The sequence below is a fragment of the Neolamprologus multifasciatus genome, chromosome 17 (genome assembly GCF_963576455.1).
Source record: "Neolamprologus multifasciatus chromosome 17, fNeoMul1.2, whole genome shotgun sequence".
NCBI lineage: Eukaryota > Metazoa > Chordata > Actinopteri > Cichliformes > Cichlidae > Neolamprologus > Neolamprologus multifasciatus.
Genome location: NC_140455.1, coordinates 7,276,638 through 7,303,731, shown reverse-complemented (window position 1 = coordinate 7,303,731; position 27,094 = coordinate 7,276,638). Strand labels below are relative to the sequence as shown.

The 27,094-nt window shown below is 42.5% G+C and overlaps 1 protein-coding gene across 1 annotated transcript in view; it reads right to left on the bottom strand.

The window, feature by feature from the left end:
- The window catches only part of syde2 (synapse defective 1, Rho GTPase, homolog 2 (C. elegans)), a 49,226-nt gene extending 23,096 nt beyond the window's left edge, over window positions 1-26,130 (bottom strand). Inside the window, exons 1-4 of the mRNA XM_085138861.1 lie at window positions 23,873-26,130; window positions 14,134-14,435; window positions 13,388-13,784; window positions 1,973-3,108 (exon numbers count right to left, since the gene is read on the bottom strand). Of these exons, the coding sequence (XP_084994987.1) occupies window positions 1,973-3,108; window positions 13,388-13,784; window positions 14,134-14,435; window positions 23,873-25,907 (3,870 nt within the window). The 5' untranslated portion in view covers window positions 25,908-26,130. The remainder of the gene's footprint in view (window positions 1-1,972; window positions 3,109-13,387; window positions 13,785-14,133; window positions 14,436-23,872) is intronic.
- Between the last annotated feature and the right edge of the window lie 964 nt (window positions 26,131-27,094).

Here is a 27,094-nt window from a genome sequence, read left to right as displayed (position 1 = left end):
GTTAAAAGGGAGTTTTTCCTTCCCACTGTCGCCAACGTGCTTGCTCATAGGGGGTCATATGATTGTTGGGTTTTTCTCTGTATCTATGAAGCGCCTTGAGGTGACTTTTGTTGTGATTTGGCGCTACATAAATAAAATTGAATTGAATTGAATCAATAAGCAGTTAAGAACTGAATAACCAGTTAAGATAGCATAAGTAAGATTGTTGCTTATATCATCACTGCTAGATGACATAAACTGTAATTTTTGAAAAGAATCTTCATGGAACAATTACGTAATCAAGATCTATGTATGAAAGCTCCAAGGCACTGCCTTTAAAGGACAGATGAAGTCACAATGATTAAATGAAAAGTCTGTTTAAAAAAACCCTTCTGTTCTGTATAAAGGCATGCATCTGAATAGCTGCTCCTAACATGTCTCAATATCTGTGTGCATCATATATGGCATGTATAAAAGCTCTTTTTAAAAACACATCCCCCTGTCTTCAAAGCACTCTGAGTGCTCCCATACATAGCATGAGTTGCAGTCTTTTCAAAACACTCACAAACAACCAGCATCTCGCAGAAGCCCAGAGGACACACAATTCTAAGAGACTTAGAGAAAAAGTCTCCATAAAGCCATTTGAAAAGGCGCAATGCTACACGTCTAGCCATACGTGCTTTGGTGACACAACCTGCAAATTCCTCTGCGATCTGGTGTCATCCTCATCGTGAACTCTATCTGCCTGCAGCCTGGAGGAGCCCTTACACTTGATCTCAGACTGATAGCATGTACAAAGGCTGCTCTGCATCTTTGTAAAGAAACAAAGGCAGCAAAACAGCTGCGAGGGGCAGACGACAAACACTGTCAGACTGAGTGAAGGAGAAGCAGAGACAGATATCACAGCACAGAATTACAGAGTGAATAAGGCAGTGGTTACCATCAGACTCACATCTTATATTTGTGTATACCGCACAAATATCCCTAAACCAATTTAACACTGCACTTTAACACTGTCTGACTCACAGAAAGTGAAAAGTTAAAAAAGAAGACTAAAACGAAGCTGTAGGTGATTGAGAGCTGTATTTCTCTTCCTGTTTAAATGTCAGTGCAATTCAACCACCAGTCAGACTTTCAGACGTGTTGCTAATATGCAACCTTAAGTTTTAAGCCACAGGCTTACTGGAGTTGGAGAGTAAAAAACAGTTTACTGGAGCTCAAAAAAATAAATTTCTCCAATTTATTATAAATTGGAAGGTTTGCTGCTACCACTACTGCTGTACTGCCGTAGGTGGTAGAAGACAGAGTCTAATATAATGCACAGGCACCAAAACTTTGCCTATTGAACCTTGCATGCCCCTCTAGAGAGATCAGTGAAGAACACTCAAGAGGGGCAAGCAAGGCACTGCCATTGGCCCTTGCATGCCCCTCTAGAGTGATGAGTCAAAAACAGTGGTCAGACGTTATTATTGCTGCTGTCTCAGTTCTAATTAGGAGAAACGCTTCTTCCTCTCTGTGCTCTCTCTATGCTGGGTGTCAAAGGCCTCATGAACTCTCATTTCCTCTGTCACTCCTGCTATGACTACAGCAACCTCTGAACTCTGAGCCTCTTTCCCTGAATAAAAGAGCCAGTTGCCTCAGGAAGCCAGAAACTCTGTGACATCATTAAGTGTGCTACGTCTCCTCTGTCCATTCAGTTCATGCCGGTTATTGAGCCTTCCTGATGGCTGCAGGGTGTGTGCTCATTTCATGGAGCTAAAAAGATGCTGTGGATGTGGAATTATTCCTCCAGCCATTCTTTCCCTCCTATTTTAAAAATGATTTCTAAAATTGGACATTACCAGCCTTATTTAAAAATGAATCTGACTCATTAGAGAAGAGGATTAGACTATATATATATATATATGCATGTTTCAAAACAGAGATATTGTACTTTTATTCTTATTTTTTGACAAAAATTCTTTGGGGAAAACGAGAACAGAATTACACTCACCTGACAGCCTCTCTTCTCGATTTCATTGATGCATTTGCTTATAAGAAGTGGTACCATCAGTCCTGTGTTTTCCCTCTCCACCACTCGCCACACCTCCACACCAAACACCTGTGGCTCCCTGTCTCCATCTGGACCACCGTTCAATGAGTTCTGCCACTGCTCCATCAGACTCAGCTTGACATAGATAACCCCACGTGGCTCCAGCTTTACCGCCAGCTGGTGGGAACGTGTCACTCTGAAGAGAGCAGGCAGTACCACTGTGCCATGGCAGCAAACACGGTTGCGTCTGGGTGTGGGCTCCCAGCTGAACACTACCAGCTTCAGGTGTTGGGCATTCTCCAGCTCAATGTTGAAGGTGTGGTCCATATCTAAAAAGGTCGTTCGACAGGTGAGGAGAGCGGTTCGTGCTTTGTTAACTGAGTCCACCTGGATGGCACAGTAGACATCTCTAGAGTCAATACGTGGGGGTTTGAGGTCCTCTGCACCATAAAAATGCAGACTCATCAGTCCTGAGATGTACTGGCTGCACTTGGGCTGCTCTGAGAAGCTGTAATGACGGAAAGCATCAATGTCCAGCTCTGTGCCGTTGATTCTGGAGTTTCCACCTCCTCCTTCTGTATCCTTGCCTTTTCCTCCCTTCCCCTCTCCAGACCCATGTTTGCCAGATTTGGCCACCAGCTCTGGTGAGTCACCATCGCTGAGGTAGCCACCTTTACTGGCAGACTTTGAGCTACCACTGCTTTTCTTCTTATAAAAGCTGTGCTGTGTGGACACACTGCTATCCAGGTGGTAGCGTGAGATCACATTACGGCTAGCCTGCCCAACCCCAGATGAAGCTAACCGAGGAGGCCCTGAAGTCTGCAAGACAACCTCTGACCCGCTGCCATTTGCTTTCGGAGAATGGGCCCTCGGTTCTAGCTGACTGCTTCCATTGCTGCTGCTGTTGTTTTGGGTCCCCTTGACGCTGAGCTTACGGCTTAGCTCTGGGAGTTTCTTCATCTTCATGGAGATCTTCCTGACGGTACGTGGGGACTTGATCTTGTCTGGGAAGGACCAGTTGATGGAGCTGCTCTTCTTGGCCGGGTTTGGGCTGGAGGGAGGTGAAAAGCTGGCGGTGTTGGGCAGGTCAAGACAATCTGCAAAGGAAATGACAGGACAAGAGAAAATGTGATTATTCTTTCTTTGTATTTTCATGTTTATTTAGTCATTAAGGTTGTATTGCTACCATACAGGTGCAGGAATAGGGAGTGCAGGGTTTGTGTAGTATTGAAAGAAATAGACAGGTAACCATCAGTCACAAATTCTTTAGGCTACCGGTTCCCCAGGATAATTTAACTTAGATATAGACTGGAAAAAAGAAATTTAAAATCAAAGGCGTGAACCATAATTTACAGGAAAGTGCTACACCCTCACAGCACATCATCAAGTGATTAGGTTTACATAAAACCCAGTAATCCAGTGACAGACACATATGGGAGGCAACGCTTCATATAAACACTTCAGCACTTTATAATACAGCTACAGTCTATATATGTAGACCCAAGCTATGTTCAAGATAATTAACGGTTATGATGAAAAGGGTTGCTGAAACAGATGTAATATGAAAAATTTGAATATCTTTCTGAGGCCTCTTTGCAATATATTGTATTAATTCAACTAAGCACAATGGAAATTTTAGTGGAATCTCATTACTCTTCCAAAAGAAAGAAAAGCAGGGAAATGTCTTTCCGGAGACACCAGCTGCTTCAGGGCTGAGGTAGAATTACTCAGTCATTATTCAAGCTGGAAGATATCCATTTGGGGTTGACCTTGTAGGCAGCTCTCGCCTACCTTGATGTCTAAATGAACATGAAAATTTCTGTGTCTATAGAGTGTCTGACAACCACTGTTTAGTCTACAGGACTTAAGCTTTCATCATACTTTTCTTGTATGGTAAATAATTCAAATATTTTAGTCTATTTTGGAGAATTTGCAGTAGAATTTAAGTTCAATACGGACACAGCTGTTAAGGCTAATGTGTTACCAGTTACCATTTTTGGTCTCTTTACTTGCTATAAACTTAAACAGTTATTCCCTACCAGTCATTGGTACTAACATCAGTCGCTCTGTCTCCTCTCTGTCCTCTGGGTCTGTCTGAGCATTCATGGTTAAAATAGCTGACTGTATCTGAAAGCAATGCCAATGACTGACAAAACCCCCAAAGAATTAGCTGCAGGCTCTGCTATCAGGAACTCACAACACAAGCCACCCATTTCAGATCCAGGAATCTGATTCATAGTTCATTTCTTGTACTGACAACAGCCCATTTGTATATTCTTTCTATTGGTTTGAATTCAAGTCCCCACAGCCAAACACACTGTCATCTTCCAAGCCCCAAAAATCTACCTGGCATAAAAACGGAAAGAGCTGACACAGAGTCAGCTACGATTTGAGTGATTAAAGTGGAATATGTCAAATTATGAGCATCCTGCCTAGTCTGCCCTACAGGAAGCTTGAACCTGACTTAAATAACTATTTTCTGCTTTCAGCACTCCTTTAACAAGATTCCCTCCATGGCTTACCTGCCTTTTTTTAACTAAAGAGCTGATACCTCACTGCATGGGTCATGGAAGATTAAAGCTGAAACACATGATTCAGAGAAGGAATTTACTTTTTGAAGGTCTTTTGATGAGTGTTTTTAGATCTGGCCTAGATATTAAGCAACACGAGTGAATAGCTCCTCAGTGTTGGCACTGAGAAGCTATTCAACCCATTCACACTATGAACTGTATTGAGTTGAGATTCCTTGTTTAAGCCACTAATGTAGTTTTTGTTTTGAATGGCTAATTACTTTCTCTGAATAAACTCTGGAAACAAATAGTGATGTAAGAGACAGAACAAATATGGAGAGAGCGACAAAGTGAACAGAGGAAGAAGCAGAGAGCGCCTGATCCTGCCAACTTCACCAGTTCTATTTTTCTGAGGGAACCCGCTGTGCTATTCTGGGGTGAGGGCCCACGGGTGAAAAGAGGGAGGCAGAGGAGGTGCAACAGGATGGAGAGAAGGGTAAGATGGGGGGCAGGAGCAGGGCAGGGTGTAGCCGACAGATGAGGGACAAAGGCACCCCTTGTCCAGGCACTCCGAGGTCTAGATGGACGACTGGAAGGCTGGCAAGCCCACTGGTGAATGTACAAAATGAACACGGCTGTTCTCTCACATTCCTCATCAAACCATGTTTACACTCCTTTTAGCCCAGCTCAGTAGCCTTCCTTGTCACAGCTTCCTGCCTATAATAGACATAGAGGTGCTGTAAGATGGGAAAAAATGGGTGGAGACCACTGGTAGTGCAAATACACCAAACATCAGGGATAGTATACAGAGAGCTTTTGGGAGGAGTTTACAAGTGAAATTCCTCATGAAAAAACAGATAACTCATTTTGATTTACAGTACGGATCAGATAGAGTACAACTAGAACCCGTATTGGATTGAACCCACGGGTTTTTGTGCACAACAGTGTATTTGGTAAACATGCATTTAATACAGGCTGTACATAAACATTGAGAATTGTCACTTAATTTACAGTAAAAACAATCCTGTCTCTTGTTTAAAGTGGTAACAATACAGCCACGGGAAAACAACACATGTCAGGCAATATCCTTGCTAAAATGGGCCTATGGCTATTTGTTTTACAACACTTTATATAAGACTAAGCATATATCTGATTAAGGAAAGTAACCGTACCGTTGCTGTCCAGACAATGCTTGTACTACTGGAACCAAACATGGTATAACATTAATTATAATATTGTAGATTCTGCTAATCTCTTAGTTTGGGCAGCCTCAACATGTTCAAGTTAAGCTTGAAGGCAAAATGCACCAGCGTCAAAAGATTTATATGAGAAATATCTGAGCAAGATTATATAAACAAGGATATTTTTAATAGTTGTGTAGGAGCATCATGATTAGTGTTTATAATATCAGTGATTTTTAAAAGTGAAATATTGGCATTGTGTTATTAACACAGATAGATGATATTAGTTACAGACCTTTACGCGGCATCCGTGCACACGTCTTGAGTTTTGAATTTGGATGAAAAAGTTTGTTTCTAATCAAACTGTCATCCCAGTAATTATTGAACTTGTGCCAGTGCAGTAAGGACAGCTGTTGCATCATTGCTGAATTAAAACACAGGACAGTAGAAACACAGCAGCCACGTTTTATGACCTACATTAGCTCATTTACCTCACTAACAAATACATTCACCTTCTAGAGCGAGAATCATCAGCTCTCTGCTGCTGTCGCATTCTTTGGATAATCAACATGGACCGAGGCAACACACACTAATCCTAAAGGTAATAACACTTGCACTGCGTGACTGTGACACATACACACACATGAAAGCTGTGTCCTCTGTAGCCTCTGGCCTTGTGGCAGCAGCCAGCGGGGTAACGTGACTCCTCACAAGCTTAGGTTCAGGGGCGATGACTTGACACCCAGCCCTCCAGGGCCATGTTCTTAGGTCAAAGGGCAAAAGGTCTGCATTCTTCTGGAGGACACCTGAGTTGGCTAACTGTGTCAACCTCCAACATTTTATCATGGACATGCACCCACCGTATTACTGTAGCACAAAGCAAAAGTGCTTTCATAAAAACACACATAAGCACATGCCTTTCCTGATCCTGCTGCCCTCGGCCGCTGACACCTCTTAACAAAGCTCAGGAATTTATGGCGATGCTTTATCACAGTACTGGCACCAGACAGGTGTAAGAATAGGGAGTGTAGGGTGTGGGTGCATGCGAGGGAAAAACAGTTCATTGCCAAATACACCTGACAGCAGACACAAGACAACCAAGATGGAAATAATAGCGAGACAATATGAAGTGTCTTCCAATTAAACAATTATCAGGCACCTGGTCAGCAAGAATGTGAGACTGTGTATTAGTCGTGTGTGTCTGACAGTGAACATGAGAAAGACTATTTGCTCTGCATATAATCTGATAAGCCTTGGAGGGAGACAATAATCTGGAGTTCAAGATTGTAAAATTGCTGGTATTCACTTGAGTGCATGTGCCCATACAAGCACGTCTGCCAAATGTGCATGTGTTAACTGTTGAAACAAAAAGGACCAGGGTGTGCTGACAAACAAGGGGAGTGTAAATAAACTGGTGAATGGCATACTTGTCCTGTAGTTTCTTTACCCGGTGACCGAAGCTCAGCTTTAAGCCGCTTCCTCTCCCCCTTGGCTCCAAATCATTCGGTGTTGGAAGGCCTTTCAGCGGCTGCAGGAGCAGGGCCGTTTCATTACAATGGTTACAAAACCTCTGCTAATATATCCAAGCATGCAGTCCTCCTCGCTAGCACAACATGGCCCCCTGCCAAAGCACTCCTCATGTAGCCTCACTCGCCTACTGCTGCTGGCCTTTTCTTCCTCAGCTGTAACTCAAATGACAGAGAGGCTGCTAATTCTAGTCAGCCTGCAGCCACATCGGTCTCACTACACTGCCTCGAGTGAAAAACATACTAGAAGATATGTGGTAACTGTTGACATGCAACTCCTTTTTTATCTATAAATAGACAAAAAAAACATGTACTGCACAGATATAGTAAATGCAGTAAATAAATATCAGAATATGAATAGAGATGAATTGCTCATCACATTGGGTAAGTGAAGAACGTTACTCAGAGACCAAGTGATTTGATAGCAAAGAATAACACAGCTAAAGCAAGAATGAGAGAGAGTGCCGCTACTAGCATCAGAATTAAATTTCATTCATGGACTTAGCCACCATGAAATCACCATTTCACTTGTGGGAGGGTTTTTTTTTTGAAAGTTCAATGTTAGCATTTTGGCAGCCACCATATTTTGGAAGCCTAGAAGTGACCATTATTGGAAAAGAGGGCAGAATGCTAAGTTATCAACTAAAGCTAGCAATTAGAGCTGTACCATACTGTCCACAATAATGCCGTGGTTATCAATGATATGGGAACACAATGAGTTCACACTGACTGGAAGCAGCGTGCCAGCATACAATGATGATTTAGTACCTACGAAGGGAGCCACCATGATAACCTCCAACAAAGCGTGAGAGAACAAACAAATTATTACCATTTGGGACAGAAGCAGAAGAACACAGAGTCTTCAGTGATAGTAGCTCATTGGATAAAAAAGAATGGAAAACAGCTCTCACTTTGTTTGCCCCAATGCTACTGCTGCTTTATGATAGGAGGACTGATAAAACATTATTCAGTGTTTTTTTTTCTTCAGCATTGTCATAAATATAATTATCACAAATGTCCTTGAAATATTACGATATGCTATATCTCCCACCTCTTCTAGCAAGCTTGGTTAGCATAGCCTGTATAGTTGAGTCATACACTGTGCATCCCGATTCAGCTGCTACATCCTTCACATCTGGAAACTGCTTACAGCATAGCAAGGCAATGAAGCCTGTCCAAATTTAAAGGTTCCTTTGAATGTGGCCCACAAATAGGCCCTTATTTTCCCAGGTGGATGCACTGGGTGGATCCTTCATGGTCCACTCGATTCCAAAATTGGTAACTGTTGGTGTTTTTTAATGTTTTAAAAAAATAGCAATGGTTCAAGCAAAGTGGTCTAGGAATTCTCTTTTAAAAAGTAAGTATTGTATTTCATATCACTCAAATATCCACCAGTACAAATGTTGAAATAACAAAGAAGCGTTAAACTTTGCTAAAGGTATTGGTTATGCGAGTTGCTACTTGATGCAGTTCAGGTCCTACATGCTTTAAAAGAATTTACTTTATAATGTAAGTGGTTCAAAAGCTGACTTTAATCGTACCTGGATTTAATCTTAATTTATACCAATAATACATCTTGGTTTTCACCCAGCTGAATATCACACACACATAACTGCTAATTAAGAACATAACAGAAACTTAGCTAAGCTATGTAAGAAAATATTATAAATTTATTGCCAAAACATACAAACTTCACTGCAGAACACATTATTTTTCTGATAATTCCAGTTTTTAAAAATTAAAATGATGGTCAAGAGGTATAGCACAGTGACTCAAATTTACATAGGTGAAGCCTAAGACAGCTACCAGCTACCGTCCACCGTCTGCTGACACAAACAACCCATTCGGTCACAAACAGGAGCTGAAGTGTGAGAGAAGGTCAAACGCTACACTCAAACTAGCTATCCTGTTTAAGGAGCCTAATTATTTTATTGGACAGCACTGTGTTCATAGAGTCAGATAATTAATTATGAAGCAATACAATGAATTTATTCCTTGTGAGGATTTTTTTACTTTTAATATAATATATGAGCTTTGGTTTAGACTTGTGCTTGGAAAAAAACTATCCAATTAAGACATTACATCTGGAAAATTGTGATGGACATTTTTGAAGTTTTGAATTTTTGTAGTTGGAAGAAAACTAATCAAGTTAGAAAAGAGTCGTAAAGCTCTATGAACTACCTTTGTGTGACCTCCAATTTATGTATATTTAGTTACAGTATATAAAAAATCTGCTCTCACTAATGTTTTCGCCCCTAAAGAGACCAGAAAAGTTTTCCACAGCTGCTCTGGTGCTAAAATGAAGAACAGAGCAGAAAGAGAGAGCTATGAGAAAACTATGTGACCTGAACTTCACATCTAACATCCGGCAAAGGAATCTGTTCTGGTTTTGAAGTGCGGCCCTCACAAAGTTGTTGACTTCCTCCAGACCCAACCATGCAATCGTCAGCATAGATTAGGTTCCCAGTTTCAGCTCAGAGGTGTGAGCTCTCTGTAACTTGCAACCAGGGCCAACTCTCAAACTCAACTGCCAGTGTGACCAAAACATCCCCCAGAAATAGCTCTGATCCCATTCTGAGTGCTGGCCAAGTCAGATTCCCCAAACAGGCGCTAAAGGGAACAGCAGATTGGGAACACAGCAAGCTCACCACCCCCAAAGTCCATCAATCATTATTCTCCATACAAATAGAGCATTGAAATGGACAAAAAGTCACTCAATAGGCAGCACATGAGGAGTCTGGAGTGTATCCGGTGAGAGGGAAAAGAACCAGCCAGCCGAACAGAAGAAAACCATGGTCGCAAAGAGTCATCTACATCTGCACGGCTTCATTAATTCAACAGATGCCCCTATTCACACTCAATCAATGAAGGGACTGTCAAATTTCTAAACCGGCAGATAAAGTGGTGTCTGTACGGTCTCATTTTCACAATGAATTGGAAACAGAAAACAGAAAAGATGAAAATAGTTGAGAGTGACAGAGAGGCTGGACTGAAGAAGTCTGGGGCAGCACTCTTTGATTTTTAATTTTTTTGTTGTAGTTAAAACCTTTGTAAATCCTAGATCAAAGAATATATCGTAAGTGGCATGGGCACATTTAGAAAATGTGGCCAAACAACCCATTACGTGGTAACTTAAACACAAATACAGTAGATGTGATAAAAGATATGGCTCATGGTGGCGGTTATAGTGATGTTACTACCAACAAACATGTGTCTTTGCTGAGGTTTAGTTAAACATATTATTACCTATAAAGAGCCACAGTAACATACAAATTGCTATAACTATATTGGAGGAGGTTTAAGCCCATTACGTTTAAGCCCTTTAAAATGTGCAATGTGTGTCCACATTTTTAATAACGCTGGGAGTGATGGGAATGGTCACAATGGTAAGGCTGAGGCTTCAAAACCACTCTTCAAAAACCAACAGCTGATGCTACAGTAAACCCTCTTATCCAAATATAGTCTCTGTAAACTCCAGAAATAAGCAAGACAAAATGATCAGTATTGGGATTCAGAATTCTGGACCACAAACCAATATTCAACATGATGGTGGCGATGCCAAACATTTACACACAATCTATAATAAACACTGAAAACAGGTAAGAAAAAGCAACTTCAACTGGCTCCGTTCAGCAGAAAAGAAATGTGCTTACCAACACTTCTAAAGCTAGACATTTCTGCCTGTTCACAATCTTTCAGCTAAGTTGACCTGAAGGGTTTGAGAGTAATCAATCAATCTTCCGACTCTGCAAAATCGGGGAACGGCTGCAAGCAATCGACGGCAACCACATGAAAAAAGTGCCGATGTGTTTCCCTCAAAGCTATAAAATGCCAAAGTAAGTAATATATTAATCAATATTCTTCCAGATTCAGCAGATACTTACTGATAATTGTGTGCTATAACACAGACTAATCCACTCAGCGTTTTGAGGTCAGTGATGAAGCAGGTCACTCACCCAGGAAACAATGTTTGGTCATTATCTAGGCTTATTTTGAGGAATGGAACAGTGGGTGAATTGAAGGCGAGCTGTTGCCCTTTTTGCTGCCCACCATCCCCCAACACTGCCTACCAGTTTAAAGTGGAGGAGGAGTGCGGTGTCATTCTGCAGCCCTAATGCACATAGCAATTTCTGAAGGGAGAGGAGGTTTCTAACTAAAGATGAAGAAAGACAGTGAAGGAAAGAAAGCTAAACTAAAAGTCCCACTGCATCCACAATGAATAATCAACCAGTAGCCAGTGAGTGTTTCCTCTCTGATGACACGTACTCGAGCACGTTGCTTTTTTTTTGCGGCGGAGTGTGGGATGGCGTCGACAAACCCACAGGAATCAATTGCAAAGTCAACAGGCAGCAGAGAGGGAGGCAGTTCCGGAGCGGGGAGGGGGGGGGGGGGGGGGCAACACTGCTGTTCTCTTGTCTCGTTTTCAGGCAACGAGTAAACCAACAGTATCGCACACCTTCTACTGATTGCTCCCAAACTGCATTACGGGATGTAAATGAGGAACAGGTCTTTGAATAGTAGCATGTTGCCGAACATTGGAAAAAAATCTACTGAACAATGCAGTCCGGCCTCCACTTATGTCCACTCGTCTGCTTATCCAGTTTCCTCTGTGCTGCAAAATGGCACAATGGGTCTGACAACGAAAGGTGCACCAAAAAAAGAAGCTTACATTTAATTAGTGCAGCATGATTAGTGCTTTTCCTGGGCTGGTACACTGAGCCTCATTCTGATTTAATCCTAATCCTACAAGGAAAGTCTCTCAGGGCAGAGAGTTTTGCTGAGCCACATGTGATGTCAGCAAGAGCCAGGATGAAGGAGTTTATCATACGCCAATCAAAGCCTGTGTCCTTGTCAAGAGCACATTTGTTAGCCCTCACCGAGAACTCAACGTCTCAGTGATCATGGTTTTAACTCTTAAAAAGCTGGCGTAGCCGTGGAGGGAAAAGTTTCTACAGAGCTTGTTAAGACACCTTCGCCCCTGCTGTGGAACTGTTGCTGAGAACGCTAAAGCTGAAGCATTAGATTTCCAAACCCAAAGCATTTAGCCTGTCTTTGTGCTCACACAGCTAGAAAAAAATGGCTGTTGCGTGCCACAGAAAAGCGTTGTTAAAAGTTGTAATTATAGGCTCAGCTCAAGATGTGCCAATTGGTTCAAACTACCATGTTGCCACATCACAGAGAACAAAAAGTCGGAAGTTAGAAAAAGCAGACCGGGGCTTATTAAGAGACAGGGAGCCGTGTGCTGGCTGTCATCATCATGTCGTCGCTGTGGAGCAGAGTTGTCAATGACTTTTAAACACACGAGTAAATAAAAAGCGCAGCAAGTGAAAAAGACAGAAGGCTACGATTCATTTATTTCTGCAAATAAATCTTTAGGTCTTGAATTTGTTTTCTTTAGGAGAGGTGTTTCAATGAGCCATAATATACAAAGTTCACAGTGTGTGTGTGTGTGTGTGTGTTTATTAGCTGGAATAACAAGTAAATTGATATTATTTCCTCTAAGGAATGAATTAGCCAGGAGGAATAAATTCCTCTGTCTGTCTAAGTTTAACTTATGAGGGACACTGATGTGCAGCGATGAGATTTGACAGCCGTGGCTCCTGTCTGTGCCGATCAAAAGAGAAAGAAGAAGAAACTCTCCTTGTCTGGCTCCTTATTACAAACTTTTGATTTATGTTAATTGAAAACTGGAGATTTTTAAAACCTTGAGTTGCCAATTTGGATGAAAGGTTGTAGCGCTAAATTCAATTTAATCACTTTAACCTATTTGTGATATTGACCAGTTGGTATAAAATTAACTTTCAGATTTCAGATTGCCTTAGTGCACTTTTATTTTTAAATTACACACTCCAGCACTTATAGGTGATATAAGAATTTCTATTTGTAAGCAGAGGTTTTAGTGAGCTGAGAAAAATGTTGAGCTTAAAAAAGTCTGTTTATCTGTTGACTGGTAACATTGTCAACTTTGATTAGTGCTCAAGGTGTGCACAACTGCAAAAATCTGCAGAGAGAGACTGGCAAAGCGACAAAGAGTGTAATTGGCCTTCAAGCATCAACCACAGAAAATTGGTAGGGAACAAGCGAGTAAAGAAGCTGATGAAAAGCAGGAAGTGAAGTTAGAATGTGGGAAGGTGTGGGTGTCTTTTTTTTCTGCCTTACCTGTGGGTCTGCTGCTGGAAGGTCCCCCCTCCTCCTGAGGTTTGCACGCGAGCAGCTGCCTGTGCGCATGTAGTACCTCTGTGGAATGCACAGCATTCCCCTGACTTGCATCTCCTGAACCGCCACTGAGGCTTTCCACGAGGGCCTCTGGCCCACCACAGCCGGATCCATCTAGGGACTTGCCACCATGAACCAAATCAGTCCCTTTGCTGGACCCCCTCTGGGGTTCAGCTCGTGGAGGGGCGGTCAGCCCTCGGGAGCGTTGATCAGAATTGTTTTGCTCATCTTCCTCAGGTATGGGATTGTACCAAATTTCCCCTTCGTCATCTGCATCGTTTTCCTCAGCTGGGTCCATGCTATGAGGGTGAGGAGACACTTTTGCCGGACTAACGCTGACCTAAAATGACACATTTTCTTGTTAAACTTTGCCAGAAAACTGCTGGTTGCATTTCTGCATTAGTATAAGACTTAATGGGAAATTAGGCTTATTTATCTAGTTAGCTCAACTTAGAATAAACTTTGGAAGCATCTAGCTACACAGTTTCAGATTCTCAGATTACCTTATTATATCATTTGTGGGTTTATGACACATTATCTTTGGGACTATTTCTTTGTTTGTAGCCTTAAATGAATTCGGATAGAGCCAGGCTAGCTGTATTCCCCAGTTTCTTTGTTTTTAGCTAAGCTAACCAACTTTTGCTTGATCTATAGCTCATCCTTTTAAAAAGAGAGACCTCGAGGCTAACCTGCGGCAGCTGCAGGCGAACCGGCCGAGGGGGTGCTCCCCTTGAGGGCCTCAGATGGTCTGGGGAGGGACTAGGAGAAGGAAGTGGCTGATGGAAACCCTGGCTGCCCTCCTCGTCGGCTCCCAGCATTCCCTGAAGCTCATCCTTAGTGCACTGATTCTTCCCAAGTGAGCTCTGCTGCAACCAGTTGCGCTTCTTGGAGACAGTGATGGTGGTGAGCTGTGGCCTCCATGATGAACTCTCGTTGGTCCTGCCCGCCTCTCGGCTATTAGCACAGGAGGTCTGGACATTCTCAATGAAAGCTGAGGGAAGCAAGAGTGAAGAGAGTTACAGCCCCATGCCAGCAGACAACTAATTTTCCTCCTGATTACTATCATTTAAGTAATTTCTTAACTGCATTGAATTACAGGAACTGATCTCAGGCTATTCGTGTCATGACAAGATGAAGAAAACATCTGTATCAAAAAACCACAGGTGAGGAAATGTGATATTTTACTATAAGCTTTTAGATTTCATCTCGTCTCTCTCTCTCTCGTCTGTGTCTTGAAGCCACATCTTTGATTTGTCTCATTTGATTTCTCTGCTTTATGACTTTTGGACGGACCATCGTTAAATAGCTTTTATACCCAAAGTCAAACTTTCAATCACACCACCACAATCCCCTGCAGCACCTCAGCTTTTTTAACCTCATCTTTAGGATCCTAGTTCATGTGAGCTTCAAGAACATGTGGGTTCTGAATTCAAAAAGGAGATGGAAAGATGTGAGAAATTGCTGGTGTTACAGCTGTGAAAATAAAGAGGACAGGACGTGTGGAGAGGCTGATGGCGATATGTGCCCAGTGTAAAAAGGCCAAATAATAGAGATGACGCAGTGCCTCGATGGCCCAAAGAAAGGAACAAAGGAGCTACTGCAAGAAAGTCTCCAAGCAATCAAAAAACACCTTTGCCTGTAAATCAAATGCGACGCTTTTATTTTTACAAAGGTTGCTAGCAGATGCAGCCGGAGAAAAACAACTTGTGTGCATGTGTGTGTGCATGTGTGTGTGTGACAGGGAGAGTGAGGTGCTGAGGGCAGGGTCTTGCTTGAACTTGTACAGCAGACTCGTGTAAAAGGCTGTTTTGATCCTCAGCAGCTACCAGACGAGCCCCTCCGCATGCTATAATGACAACATCTCTTTTCCTCAAGGAAATACATTTCCATGCATGTCAGGCTATCCAGCAAATTATAGACTTGAGAATATTTTCACTTTACAAAATCAACTTTATCACAGGGTTTTTAGTATATACACACTTGACTGTAGTATAAATATCATCCAAGAGAGGACATTAAAATCACATGCCATAACTTCTACTTAGTAAACAAAGTTTTTCATGCTCATTATTATTATTATCATTGTTAACAAACTTGGCATTAGGACAAAGACACAGCATTTGCTTTTCCCTGGAAGTCGACCAGGATCTCTGAACAGTGTCTCCCGCCTTTCCAGTGATCTACGGCATTATAAAGCAATTGTTGTCCCATAAACATCAATTATGTAGTTCCTCTCACCAAGAAAAAAGTGGGAGAAATAACAACTTGGAGAAAACCAATCACATCGCTCTCTCTTCTCTTTCATTTCAATTAAAAGTGGTCCCCAACCCCCGGGTACTGGTCCGTAAAATGTTTGGTACCGGGCCACGAGAGGAGGCCCTCTCTCGGGCCTCCGGTTTATTAAAAAAAAAAACGTTATTTTAATAACGATAAAAATAACATTTTTTATTTTTTAAATCGTTTTTATCATTAACTCGATTTCCTTGGGTTTTTTCCCGTGTTATGTATAAATCAAAAAATCTTCGTTTTTTTGGTACCGGTTGGTTTTATTTATCCGTATTTATCCGTGACACCTTAAAGGCAGGTCCGTGAAAATATTGTCAGACAAAAAACGGTCCGTAGTGCAAAAAGGGTTGGGGGCTGCTGCTATAGGATGTAAATTTTAAGTTTTTGTTGTTTTCTTATTACTGTGTCTGGAACAGCAACGTGTTTGCGTTAGCCTGGTTTGGCCTCTTTAAGGGCCTGAAGTTTAGTAGTTTCAGCCTGTGCTGACTGCCAGGAGAAAGACAAAAGTGTACTAAGCTAGTGGTGATGCACTGAGCCCCACGAGTTAATGCGTAGACCTAAGCAGCCAGCCTCTACTAATCTGCTATGGTTTATATTCAGATGTTGTGGCAGTTCCTTTTTACCCTTTCAACTGAGCCTGCAAGAAGACTTTTTACTTATATTTGGAAATTTATGAGGGAAAACCTTTTAGAAAGTACACTACAATGAAGGCGGCGACTGTAAGCTATAGTTTACAAAGGCGTGGTCTTCAAAAAGGATTTTTTAGCACCATGAGATGTTCAAAACTTCCGCCTCTTAAGGCTACAATTGTTAGTTTGCATGAAAAAGTCTAAATTGACCAGATGAATTTAAAAAAAATGGGAATACACACATAGATTGTAGGAAAAGCAAGAAACGGATTACTGGTGTGGAAAAGACGTGATATGAGACGGGAGGAACATTTTGGCAGAATGGAGGAACGATTATAACGACCAATCAAGTTCACGGGAACTGTGTGGAGAGGGTACACTCCATGAGGTTTCTGGGCGTGCAGATCTCTGTTGATCTCTCCTGGACTGCAAATACCACGGCGTTGGTAAAAAAGGCCCAGCAGCGTCTCCATTTTTTTGAGAGTGCTCAGGAGGAACAACCTGGAGGAGAGGCTGCTGGTGACATTCTATAGAGCCACCATAGAGAGCATCCTAACGTACGGCATAACAACGTGGTATGCAGGGTGCTCAGTTGCAGACAGGAATGGACTGCAGAGGGTCATCAACACAGCCCAGAAGATCACTGGCTGCCCTCTGCCCAGCCTGGAGGCCATTGCGAACTCCCAATACCTCAGCAGAGCTGGCAATATCATTAAGGACTACTCTCACCCCAGTAATCAACTGTTTGAACTATTACCGTCAGGCCGACGGTACAGGTCACATAAAACCAGGACAAACAGATTCAGGGATAGCTTCTTTCCCAGAGCTATCACTGTAGTAAATAAGCACAAAACAATTAAACCTGCTTAACCATACTTGCCATTGTCACTATACTATGCTGCTATTCATACTATCATTATATTATGCTGCTATCCTGTATATATTGTACTTATTTATTGTCTGAGCACTACAGTTGTTTTATTGTACTTTTTATATTTTACATTTATATTTATTTTGCTTTTTGCACCAAGGGAGTGGCACTCCAATTTCGTTGTACTTTGTACAATGACAATAAAGGCTATTCTATTCTATTCTATTCTATTCTAATCCAAAGCTGCACAGCTCACTGCGTGCTCAACCTGGTACCGTAAGACTACAGAGAGATGAGACAGTTGTGCACAAAGATTTTGTCAGCATGCCATCTTCTTTAAGGGGTCTTTCATAACTGGAAGAGGAAGCGAGTTCTGACATGAACAGCATTCCAGACCACAGCTCCAGATTTACAGCCTGGCTGCTGTCTCCTCGCACTGTCACACTCCTTCACATGAGTAACACCTCACCCTGGCAAACAGCAGCCTGCTGCGTTGACTTAATAAGTGAGACTTTAGCCATTTTCACTCTTGTCACTCTTGCCTGCCTTTTCCTCGCAACTTTTTTACACCAGCATTTCAGTATTTGAACTGCAGAACATTCAGACTTGATATTAAACACACAAAGGAACGTGTGTGACTTCCTTTAATGACAATCTTCATACCACGATTACACTTAGCGTGCCAAATGAGTCAAAAACATATCAAAATCAACAGAAAATGTTAGGCCTTTTGTTTTTCTGATGGAACAAGAGATGCAAGGATGCATCTAATTTTAGGAATTAGCATTTCTACCACAATATCCTCAGATTTGTCTGCAGAATTTGCCTGCAAAATTACAGAGAAGGTTAGCAGCATTAAGCTGTTTCTATACTTTGTACCTACTGCTATATAGAAAATAAGCTTTATATTTTTAGCTGTTTGTTTGCCATTACTTTTGTTTTAATGTTCATGCTCGATAAATGGGCTATTACTGTTAACTGCATCCATAAATAAGCCATTCCTCCTGATGACTGGGTCTTGAGTTTAATGTCCTTTATCTCTGTACTGAAATATGAAAAAAACAACTATCATCGTTAGCCGTTATTCTCCTCCTGAAGCAAGAATGTTACCAAACCTTATGACAACCACCCTGAAGGTGAACACTGGCCGTGGGTTATTAATCGCTAGAGGAGTCTTGGCCAGGCTTACCAACTGCTTTTTGAGTCATGCTAGAAGCAACTGAAATAACCACCATACTACTACATAACTCATTATGAAACAACAAAACAGCAGCTTCATCTTTCACCAACATTTTACAGCCTTCTGTTACAAATTAACAGACCTGGAAAATAATTCTTAGCTTAAAGTCTGTTTATTCAAAGTAAAGTAGGGAAAGATTTTTTTGTATGTTTTGTGAAAATTAGCATTAGTCAATAAGCCCCTTTCACTCATTCCCACTTACATTGCCACATAAAGCAAGACAGCCTTCCAGAAAAGCAGCTCTTTTCCTCTAGTAGCACCCAGTTGCAAAATATTTCCATACCAGAGCTAACACAGCCTGTCTGCCTCTGCCATCATTGTGTGTAGATAATGTATTCATTGTAAGGCAAAAAAATAAATAAATCACACCTCTGACCTGAAAGTGACAGATGGTACACGGCTGCATGTCTGTGGGTGGAAATTAAGAGAAAAGGAGAGGTGGTGCATGCACTGAAAGGAGTGTCGTGTTTGTCTGAGGTGCTACAAGGAATGCACCTTCCTAAGAAAAAAAGAAAAATCTTATTTACTTGATGTGCTGCTGTGGACCTGTGCCATATGAGCCTGACAGTAGACCCAATTATATTCACGTCTAAATCTTCTGAGTGGCTGAATCTTTTTCTCTAAGACAAAGCGCTTGATCCACTTTCCCATAGGCTGTTCTTTTATTCCCTAAATTCCTTCTTTATAGAGGCTCCTCTTTTGATATGTGCGAAACACACTGGCTAGTTCTCGCCTCCGTGCAGACAAAACTTTGTTGTGAATACAGTTTCGGAGCCTCCTTCAGAGGGAATCTTTTGCGGTGTGCCATAGATTACTGCTGACCTTCATTCATATGCTAATGATGATTCTTGGTGTAGATTTTTCTTTTTACAGGCAGGCAGCGCTGAGATCATCCAGGGTTGCATCACATGTCAACACTTGTATCCTGCTGAGGTGTCCTGGCATCGTAGCCTGTTCCTAATGCCACTTCCACTTTGGTATGTTGGCTTGAAATCCAAAATCTTTTCTATGTAGTGCTTGTTTTCCTGTCTTATTGCTTCTGTTTAAAAGAAAAACTGATCAAATGCCCCCGAGGAAGGACGCTGTAAGATAATTACCCAATTAAGCTTGAAACACTTGCAATCCTAAGACAAGTCCCTAAAAGTAAGCGAAAGGCCTTTCAGGAAAGCTGTTCAGCCCTTAAGCTGCCACCTAATTATTACAATCTACACCAATCAGCCACAACATTAAAACCACCTGCCTCTTTGTGAAGGTCCCCCATTCTGTCACCTAAACTGGGGTTTCTCAAACCTTCAGGAGCAGGAAGCCCTTGTACAGAAGAAAATTTTCAAAGGCCCCTACATAAAAGTAGAGCCTGATTTATTGGCAAGCCGATATCTCTTGTTATTACCATTTATAACAACCAATAAATAGATATTTAAAAAGTAATGAAATGACACTAGAAACACCGTTGTTATGACTGTTGAGGTTGCATAGTTTGTTCTCCGATATAAGCAGAGGCAGGCAGATTGGTAACCATTAAAAAAAATAACAACACATGACAGATGTTAGGGAAATCTGTTTGTTGTTTGTGTTTCTGAAAAAAAATCTCAGCTGACATATTGATACATCCTATTTTTAAAATACCACAGTAAATATCATCAAATATCATGAATCATGTTAAAACTTCTATATCAGTTGGTGCTCTACATAAAAGCCTTTAACATTCTTCAACCTAAATACTTCAGACATCGTGTCACATTAAATGTCTGCCCTTCTCTTGGCAAGCTCACTCTAGAAAAATAGATCTTCAGTCTTAATTTCAGGTTTCTACTAGCCCAAAGAAAACCTGGCTAGAAGTTAACAACCCACAACATTTACCGGAGATCTGTAGTCATTCTCTGTCAATATTATGGTATCATCTGTTATCTGGCCTTGAATGAACCTCAGTTTGACTGCTGTTGTGTTTCACGGGCAATCAACAGATTGTTGTGTCGCTGATAACCTGCAGTTGGACTGACCGTGCCTGATAGAAAGACTTGAACGTAGCCCAACAATGTACAGGTTAACATAACATTTCAAAATCCTCCCCATGAATGCCAGGGCCCAAGGATTTCCATTGCATTGAAACAGTATGATCAATGGCATTTATTTCACCTGTCATTAGTTTTAATTTTCACTGTAGTTAGTATTGTTTAGCTGTGATCATCCTCATCTTAATGTTTGCCCCACCTCTGCAGCAGATACCATCATCTGACTCACACAACTCATAAAATCATCCAGAAATGAACCCAGATGCCTCAAGTTTCTCCTTCATCACCTGATCTGTCTTTAGAGCTACCATCTTCCATAAATCTCTCCACGTACAGACACCAGACAAGACAAATCACTGCGAAAAACCAAAAAACCCAGCAGCTCTGTAACAAGGTTTCTGGCATAATGCAGAAACCAAACGCCACATCGTTCTGACATGACTTGACAGCAGTCGAGTAATATTATATTACACCTGCACTCCCATCTAAGCTTTGGAGTTAGGAATTCGGGTTAAGCAATGCTAAACAGTACACTAATTCACAGCATATTAAATGTGATGCTTGACATGTTATTATTTTAAAGAACAGTTCTGGAGTTAAGAAAATGTTGGTCTCAAATGTTATTGTGAGCAGTCTCATGTTAATGCTAAAGGTAATGACATTGCAGTTAGCATAGCTTAGGAAAGGAACAACGGGAAAACAGCTAGCATGACTCTGCCCATCCACAGTTCACTTACCAGCATCACTTAAGCTCACTGATTAAAACATAACATCTGTTCATTTGTTTACTCTGTACACTGTGCATTTATTAAATTATCACTTTTATATTTAAAAACTGCAGAAAACCTGATGAAAAACAAGATATCGCTTAGCATATCTCATAGCCTACTCTTATAGACCTTACTTAACATTGATTGTAAAATCAAATAAGATTGTAATTACTGGGATTTACGGGTGCTTGTAGGCAGATTTTGTACATGAGAGTCAGACTAGCTGTTTTCACTAAATGCATTAAGCTAAGCTAAGCAAACTACCTGCTGATTGCAGCTTCATATTTGAACTTGTTATATTTTTCCGCTTGGGAAAAATATGACAAGTTGGTGAATGTTGGAGGTTACTGGCTGCATCCAGGAGAAATTGGTGGATAAGAGGCTTCTGCACCATGATTGCGTTGGTTGCTAGCATATTGCCATGGTCACCCATAGTTTATGTGGGAGACAACACTTGCAGTTTACTTTATGAACTACAGTAAAAGTTGAAAAAATACAACACAAACTGGAAACAGAACAGTCACCTTCAAAGTAAACTGCCATCAACCTTCAAAACCAGTCAGGAAATTCACATTTTTCCCTTGCAACAAGTGGTTGCCAGATAGTTGGGGACTGGTTTGCACACATGTGTGACCGGGGACTTAGAAACACTTGACTCAAATGAACAGAGGGCTTAAAAAGAAGTTAAAAAAATAAACAGTCTGCCTCCCAGGAGTGAATCTTCTCTATTTGAGTTATCTATGGCTCAGTCTCAATATCAGCTTTGACTGACACACCACTCCTGAGCTCAGTTCTGGCCAAAACATGACACCTGGATACTGAATGCCTGCCGGCACACCTGCTGCTCCACTGCAACTAAACACAACAAAACTATAAATCCTCACACTGCAAATACAAACATGCACACTCACAGCATAGATGTGCAAATGCATGCTTGTGTGCACAATATCGCACACCCACACATAAGGAGTGACACACAATAATGGACACTTTTCTTTTACAAGAGTAATTAAAGGACAAGTCAGGACAAAAATTAATTAGCTATAGTGTAATTCAGACAGTATTTTTGTGCTACGATTTTAGGCTGTGGTTTAATTTCCAAATAATACTCACAGAGGAGGAACTGGTCTATTTTTAGAAAGTCATAAATACATAAATAATTCCACGAACCAAGAATTACCAATGAATTCAATTAAGAGCTTTAGGCCAAAAAAAGCATTTAACAGGAACTTTGCGGCTTTGGCATCTCTTTCTTTCTTTCTTTCTTTTGTTTTTTTAAATGGGTCTTTGTATGGTGTGGAGGCCCGCAAGGGCAAGATAAGCTCACGGCTGACCTTAATAAATACTTAATCACTCTTCATTTTGTTAATTCATGGTGGCGAATTAAGTGACACAATGCAAACATGTTAAACAACAGGAATGGCATTCTAAATATTCAATCCAAGGTCTCTTTAAAATGCAAGTTACCATGGAGCTGTCCAAAGCAAATGACTGGGGAGGAAGGCAAGATGACAGCCCAGCCCCCCTTACTCTAAAACAAACACACACACACACACACACACACACACACACACACCACTACCACAGAAAATAACTGCAGTGGCTTCTCTCCTGCTTTTGGATTCCTCTGGCCACAGCTGTGGAAAAGTTCAGTTGGGAAAGCTGAGCAAAATGGGGAAAATATGAGATTTGGGTGAACGGGTGCATGGAAACTAACATCTACAAGAGCCCTGACTTTATTTTTTAACTAAAAGACCAGAGAGGAAAGAGCTGTAAAGTTGGAGCTACGCTAAGCCGACAGAGGAGCGGCCTCACGGATCACACACTATTTCTAGCAGTCCGGCACACTGACAGTCAACACCACCCTGCACACATGGCGCATCATCGTCTTACTATGGTAAACACTGTCAGAGACAGACACACGCACATTTCACAGGCAGGCATGCTGGAACACATGCGCCGCAACATAGGAAACATAGGAGAAATTAAAAGGCATGGGCATGTTTTTGATCCATAGAGCACATCCTGTGCTGCTAAATGCCAATAAAAGCTTACCACACAGACACTTTCTGATTAATCTGCCATTTGATTGCATGAGGGGTGATCACAACACATGTCACCCGGTAACGGTCGTTTTATGATACAGATGTTTTCTCTGTCATCTAAGCACAATCAGAAAATCATTGGATATGTTCATAATCAGATAATTAAATGTCATTCCAGTCAATAGACACACACACACACACAAATCCCACCACCAACACCACTAACAGTGCTCTACCAGGAGTGAGTTAGTTGTTACTGAACTACGCTGTGAGTAATCCGACCTACGGCCTGATGTGCTATTAATCTGTTGTTAAAATGCACCTAAATTAGTGTGAAGGATAGAAGCCCGCCACCGATTAGAGTCTTAAAAAATAAAAAGGAAAGCAAGAGGTCTGAGGTGTCTCGTCCCTTTGCTTTGCATCCAGAAGAGGAGGAGTGCGGGTTGGACCGCCATCAGAAGGAGTGTACTATGAGTGGAGGAGGATGATAATTATCAGAAGGGAGGAAGGAAGGTGAGAGTTGTCTGTTTTAGAGGATCCACGGGAGTTGAGGCCATGCCGTGTAGCCGTCCTACCTGGCTGCTGCTGCTGCTGTTGTGACTTGGCCTTGACAGATTTACCCGCTCGGCTGGATGTCTGGGTCCCCGGTTTACAGCCTCCTGGGTTAACCTGAGGACAGGACCGGTCCTGGCTCTTGTCTCCACCGCGGGGCAAAGATGAGCCTTCAATGCGCTGCTTCATTTCAGAAGACAGCATGCGGCCTTTGTGCATCCACTCTTGCATCTTGTTGACAGTGACACCATGACCTTTGTTGGCCGAGTTGGCCACCTGTGTCTGGAGTTCAGTCAGCTCCTGCTTGTTGTCGTGACCCTGATGTGTTGCCGTCTCGGTGTTGCTGTCTGAGGAACTTGTGATGCTATTGATGGAGCCACTGCTCTCATTCAGCTTCCCGCCCCGTTCTTCTTCAACGCCATCATCTTGCAGCAGCTCCTCGTTGCTGACGGCACTGCAGAGAACCCGAGATTCAGACAGCTCACTCGCTCCTGTGCCTCCTTCACCTCGTTCAGCTTCTTGATCATCACAGATTTCAGCACTTTGCGTTCCACAAGCCTGAACACTCTCTGAGAAGGCGTCCTGGTACCTAATCTCTCCATCGCTTATAGAGCGTGACAAAGTAGGTTTTTTGGTGAAAGACAAGTTTGCCATGCTCTTACTCTTCAGCCTGCCTTTAAGTCCTACCTCTACAATCCCAGTGAGACAAAGCAGCAGTGAGTCGGTGTCTGACACCTGCTGAGGGCTTTGGTCCTCTCCTGACGACCAGGAGTCACTGTCCCTGTTTTTCAAAGACAACCTGGAGCACAGGCTGTCCCTGGATGGGCTGCTACACGATGAGGTAGCCTGCTGCTCGGTTAAACCACCGATCTGCTGGACATCCATGTTGATATCATGCATAGCATTGATAAGAAGGTAATAAGCCTCTTTCAGCTGGTTCCTAAGCCTGTCTGTTTCCTGGGCACTGTTACTATCACCAGCCTGTCCTTTCTCCTGACCAGGCTGGGTGAGCTCTACAGTCTCTGCTCTCTCACCGTCAGTCATTGGTCTGATTGTTTCGTAGAAGGGCAGAATTTCGTTATCGTAGTAATCGTCATCTTCGCTGTCTAAAGGGTATGTGAGTGAGGGTTCTGTGGCGCACAGGGATGCCATGTTCACGTCGCATATTTCTAACTCAGTGGGGAAAAAAGTGGGACTCAGTAGACCTCCTCTAACGTCCCCGGCATAGTCAGGATCGTAGCTCTCAATATTTCTGATTACGGCGTTTTCTTCGGTGTTCTTTAACATGCGGTTTGGGCACACGCGTGCGTAATTTCGTGCGTTTGTCTCCAAAGTCGGTCTGCTGTCAAAACTCCAGTTGGCATTGCTTTCACGCACGGCCAACACAGTCCCTACCATGTGCCGGGAGCACCCTCTGTCTTTGGGCTCTCTAACCTCGCCATCAGCTCCTTTAAACCGGCCCTCTGATGGTCTCCCATGCACCTGTACCTGCGTTCTGCTTAAAACTGGATTTGAACTGTCCCCAAACCCGATTGAATCTCCGACCGAAATGCAGTGTTTTCTCTGGACATGCGGTCCAGGGAGTGGAACACCCGCGGTGACTCTGTCAGCGGACCTGTGCCCCGGTTTTCTCCTATCACCCTCCCCAAAAGCATCCCCCCCAAACGGCAAGTCTCTTTGAAGTGGGAACCCCAGGAGCTCCTCATTAACCCGAACCCTGCCCCCGCGGCTTCGCTCTCGGGGACGTGAGCCGGCCAACTGCGCTGCGCGACTCTGCGCTACTGCTATAACCCCGTCTGTCTGCACCACAGCGCCGTCAATATAATTCTCGTACGTACTCATTCTCTCTGGCATGCAATCCAGATCTGCGAACAAGACTACGGAGCGAGCCTCATCGGAGTCTCGCTGCGTCTGCAAAACTTTTTCTTTACCTTCTCGGCCCCCATTCACCGCAGCGGCAGCAGCAGAAGAGCCGTATCCACCGCCGACCGTCGCTCCTTTCCTGGATTTCTTCCCCCGGAGTTTCGCTAGTAAAGTCCTCCGCAGAGGATCAGCCATTCCTTTCCTTTGCCCCCCCACCCCTCCCCCGTCCCCCACTAGTTAATTCCTCCCGGTTTCTTTTTGCGCAGTTGCTCCAAAGGGAAAGGATCGAGTGGGTTCTCCTTTGCTCGCCGCGGTCAAAGCTCGCCGGGCGGACGGGCTCCTCTCCATTCTCCACTGTCACCTCGGCTCTGTCGACCCACTCACTCCAGGCTCACTTCGCTCAACTGCACCACCTCTCTCTCTCTCCCTCCCTCGCTTGCTGCTACACGCACACACGCACGCACACGCTTTGGCTCTTCCTTTCTCTCTAGCGCCTCACCTCACCCTTTCCTCATGTTTGCATCTCAAGTATTTGAAGCATTTTTCTTAGCTTTAAGTTCAAGTAGACGAGGCTTACCTTGAACGTGATTTATCCGAAGAAAGTTATATGGATGCTTTTTTGTGGGGTTTTGTGTGTGCGCGTGTTTTTTGTTTTATGCAGATGGAGTATCCAATCCAAATACACACATGAGGGATTCACTGGTGAGTCTAAATTGCCCTGAGGTGTGAAGCTATCTATCTGTCTGTGTTATCTCTGAAACACACTCGCAACCACACCGGCAAAGACTCCAATCCGGTCCCACTGCATGGCTTTGGATAATGTGAAGCAGGGCATACATTTTGGACTTTTAACTATACTTTATTAAGTTTTAGAGCTTACATTCAAACTCAGAGTTTAAGTAAGTAATAGAAAAACAGAAAAAAAAATCATGTCTTTTCAACGTTTTCTTTAGAAAATTGGGGGAAGGGATTTAGCAAGAAAAGAAAATTGTTTTTGATTAACAAAAGATTTATGTTTTCAAATTACAAGACAGTCTGGGCAAAATTCCAGAACATAGTAGTAGAACATAGAAAACACACTGGATATTTGCACTGAGACTACTTTAAGAAAAAAATGTGTCATTTTCAATTTAACCCTCCTGTTATGTTGGTTTCCATGGACACCAATTTGGGTTAATTTGAACCCGGGGCAAATTTACTCATCCAAAAATGTCAGAAACACTGGAATTGATTATTTTACAATTTTCTTTTCTAATTTTGTTTTTTTTTTACGTTTTCTGTAGTGATGCAGATGACATGTGACATCTCTTCTGTTCTGGGTCAATCTGACCAGCAACATAACAGTAGGGTTAATGGCAGCAACGGACGGGGAAGTTGGGACA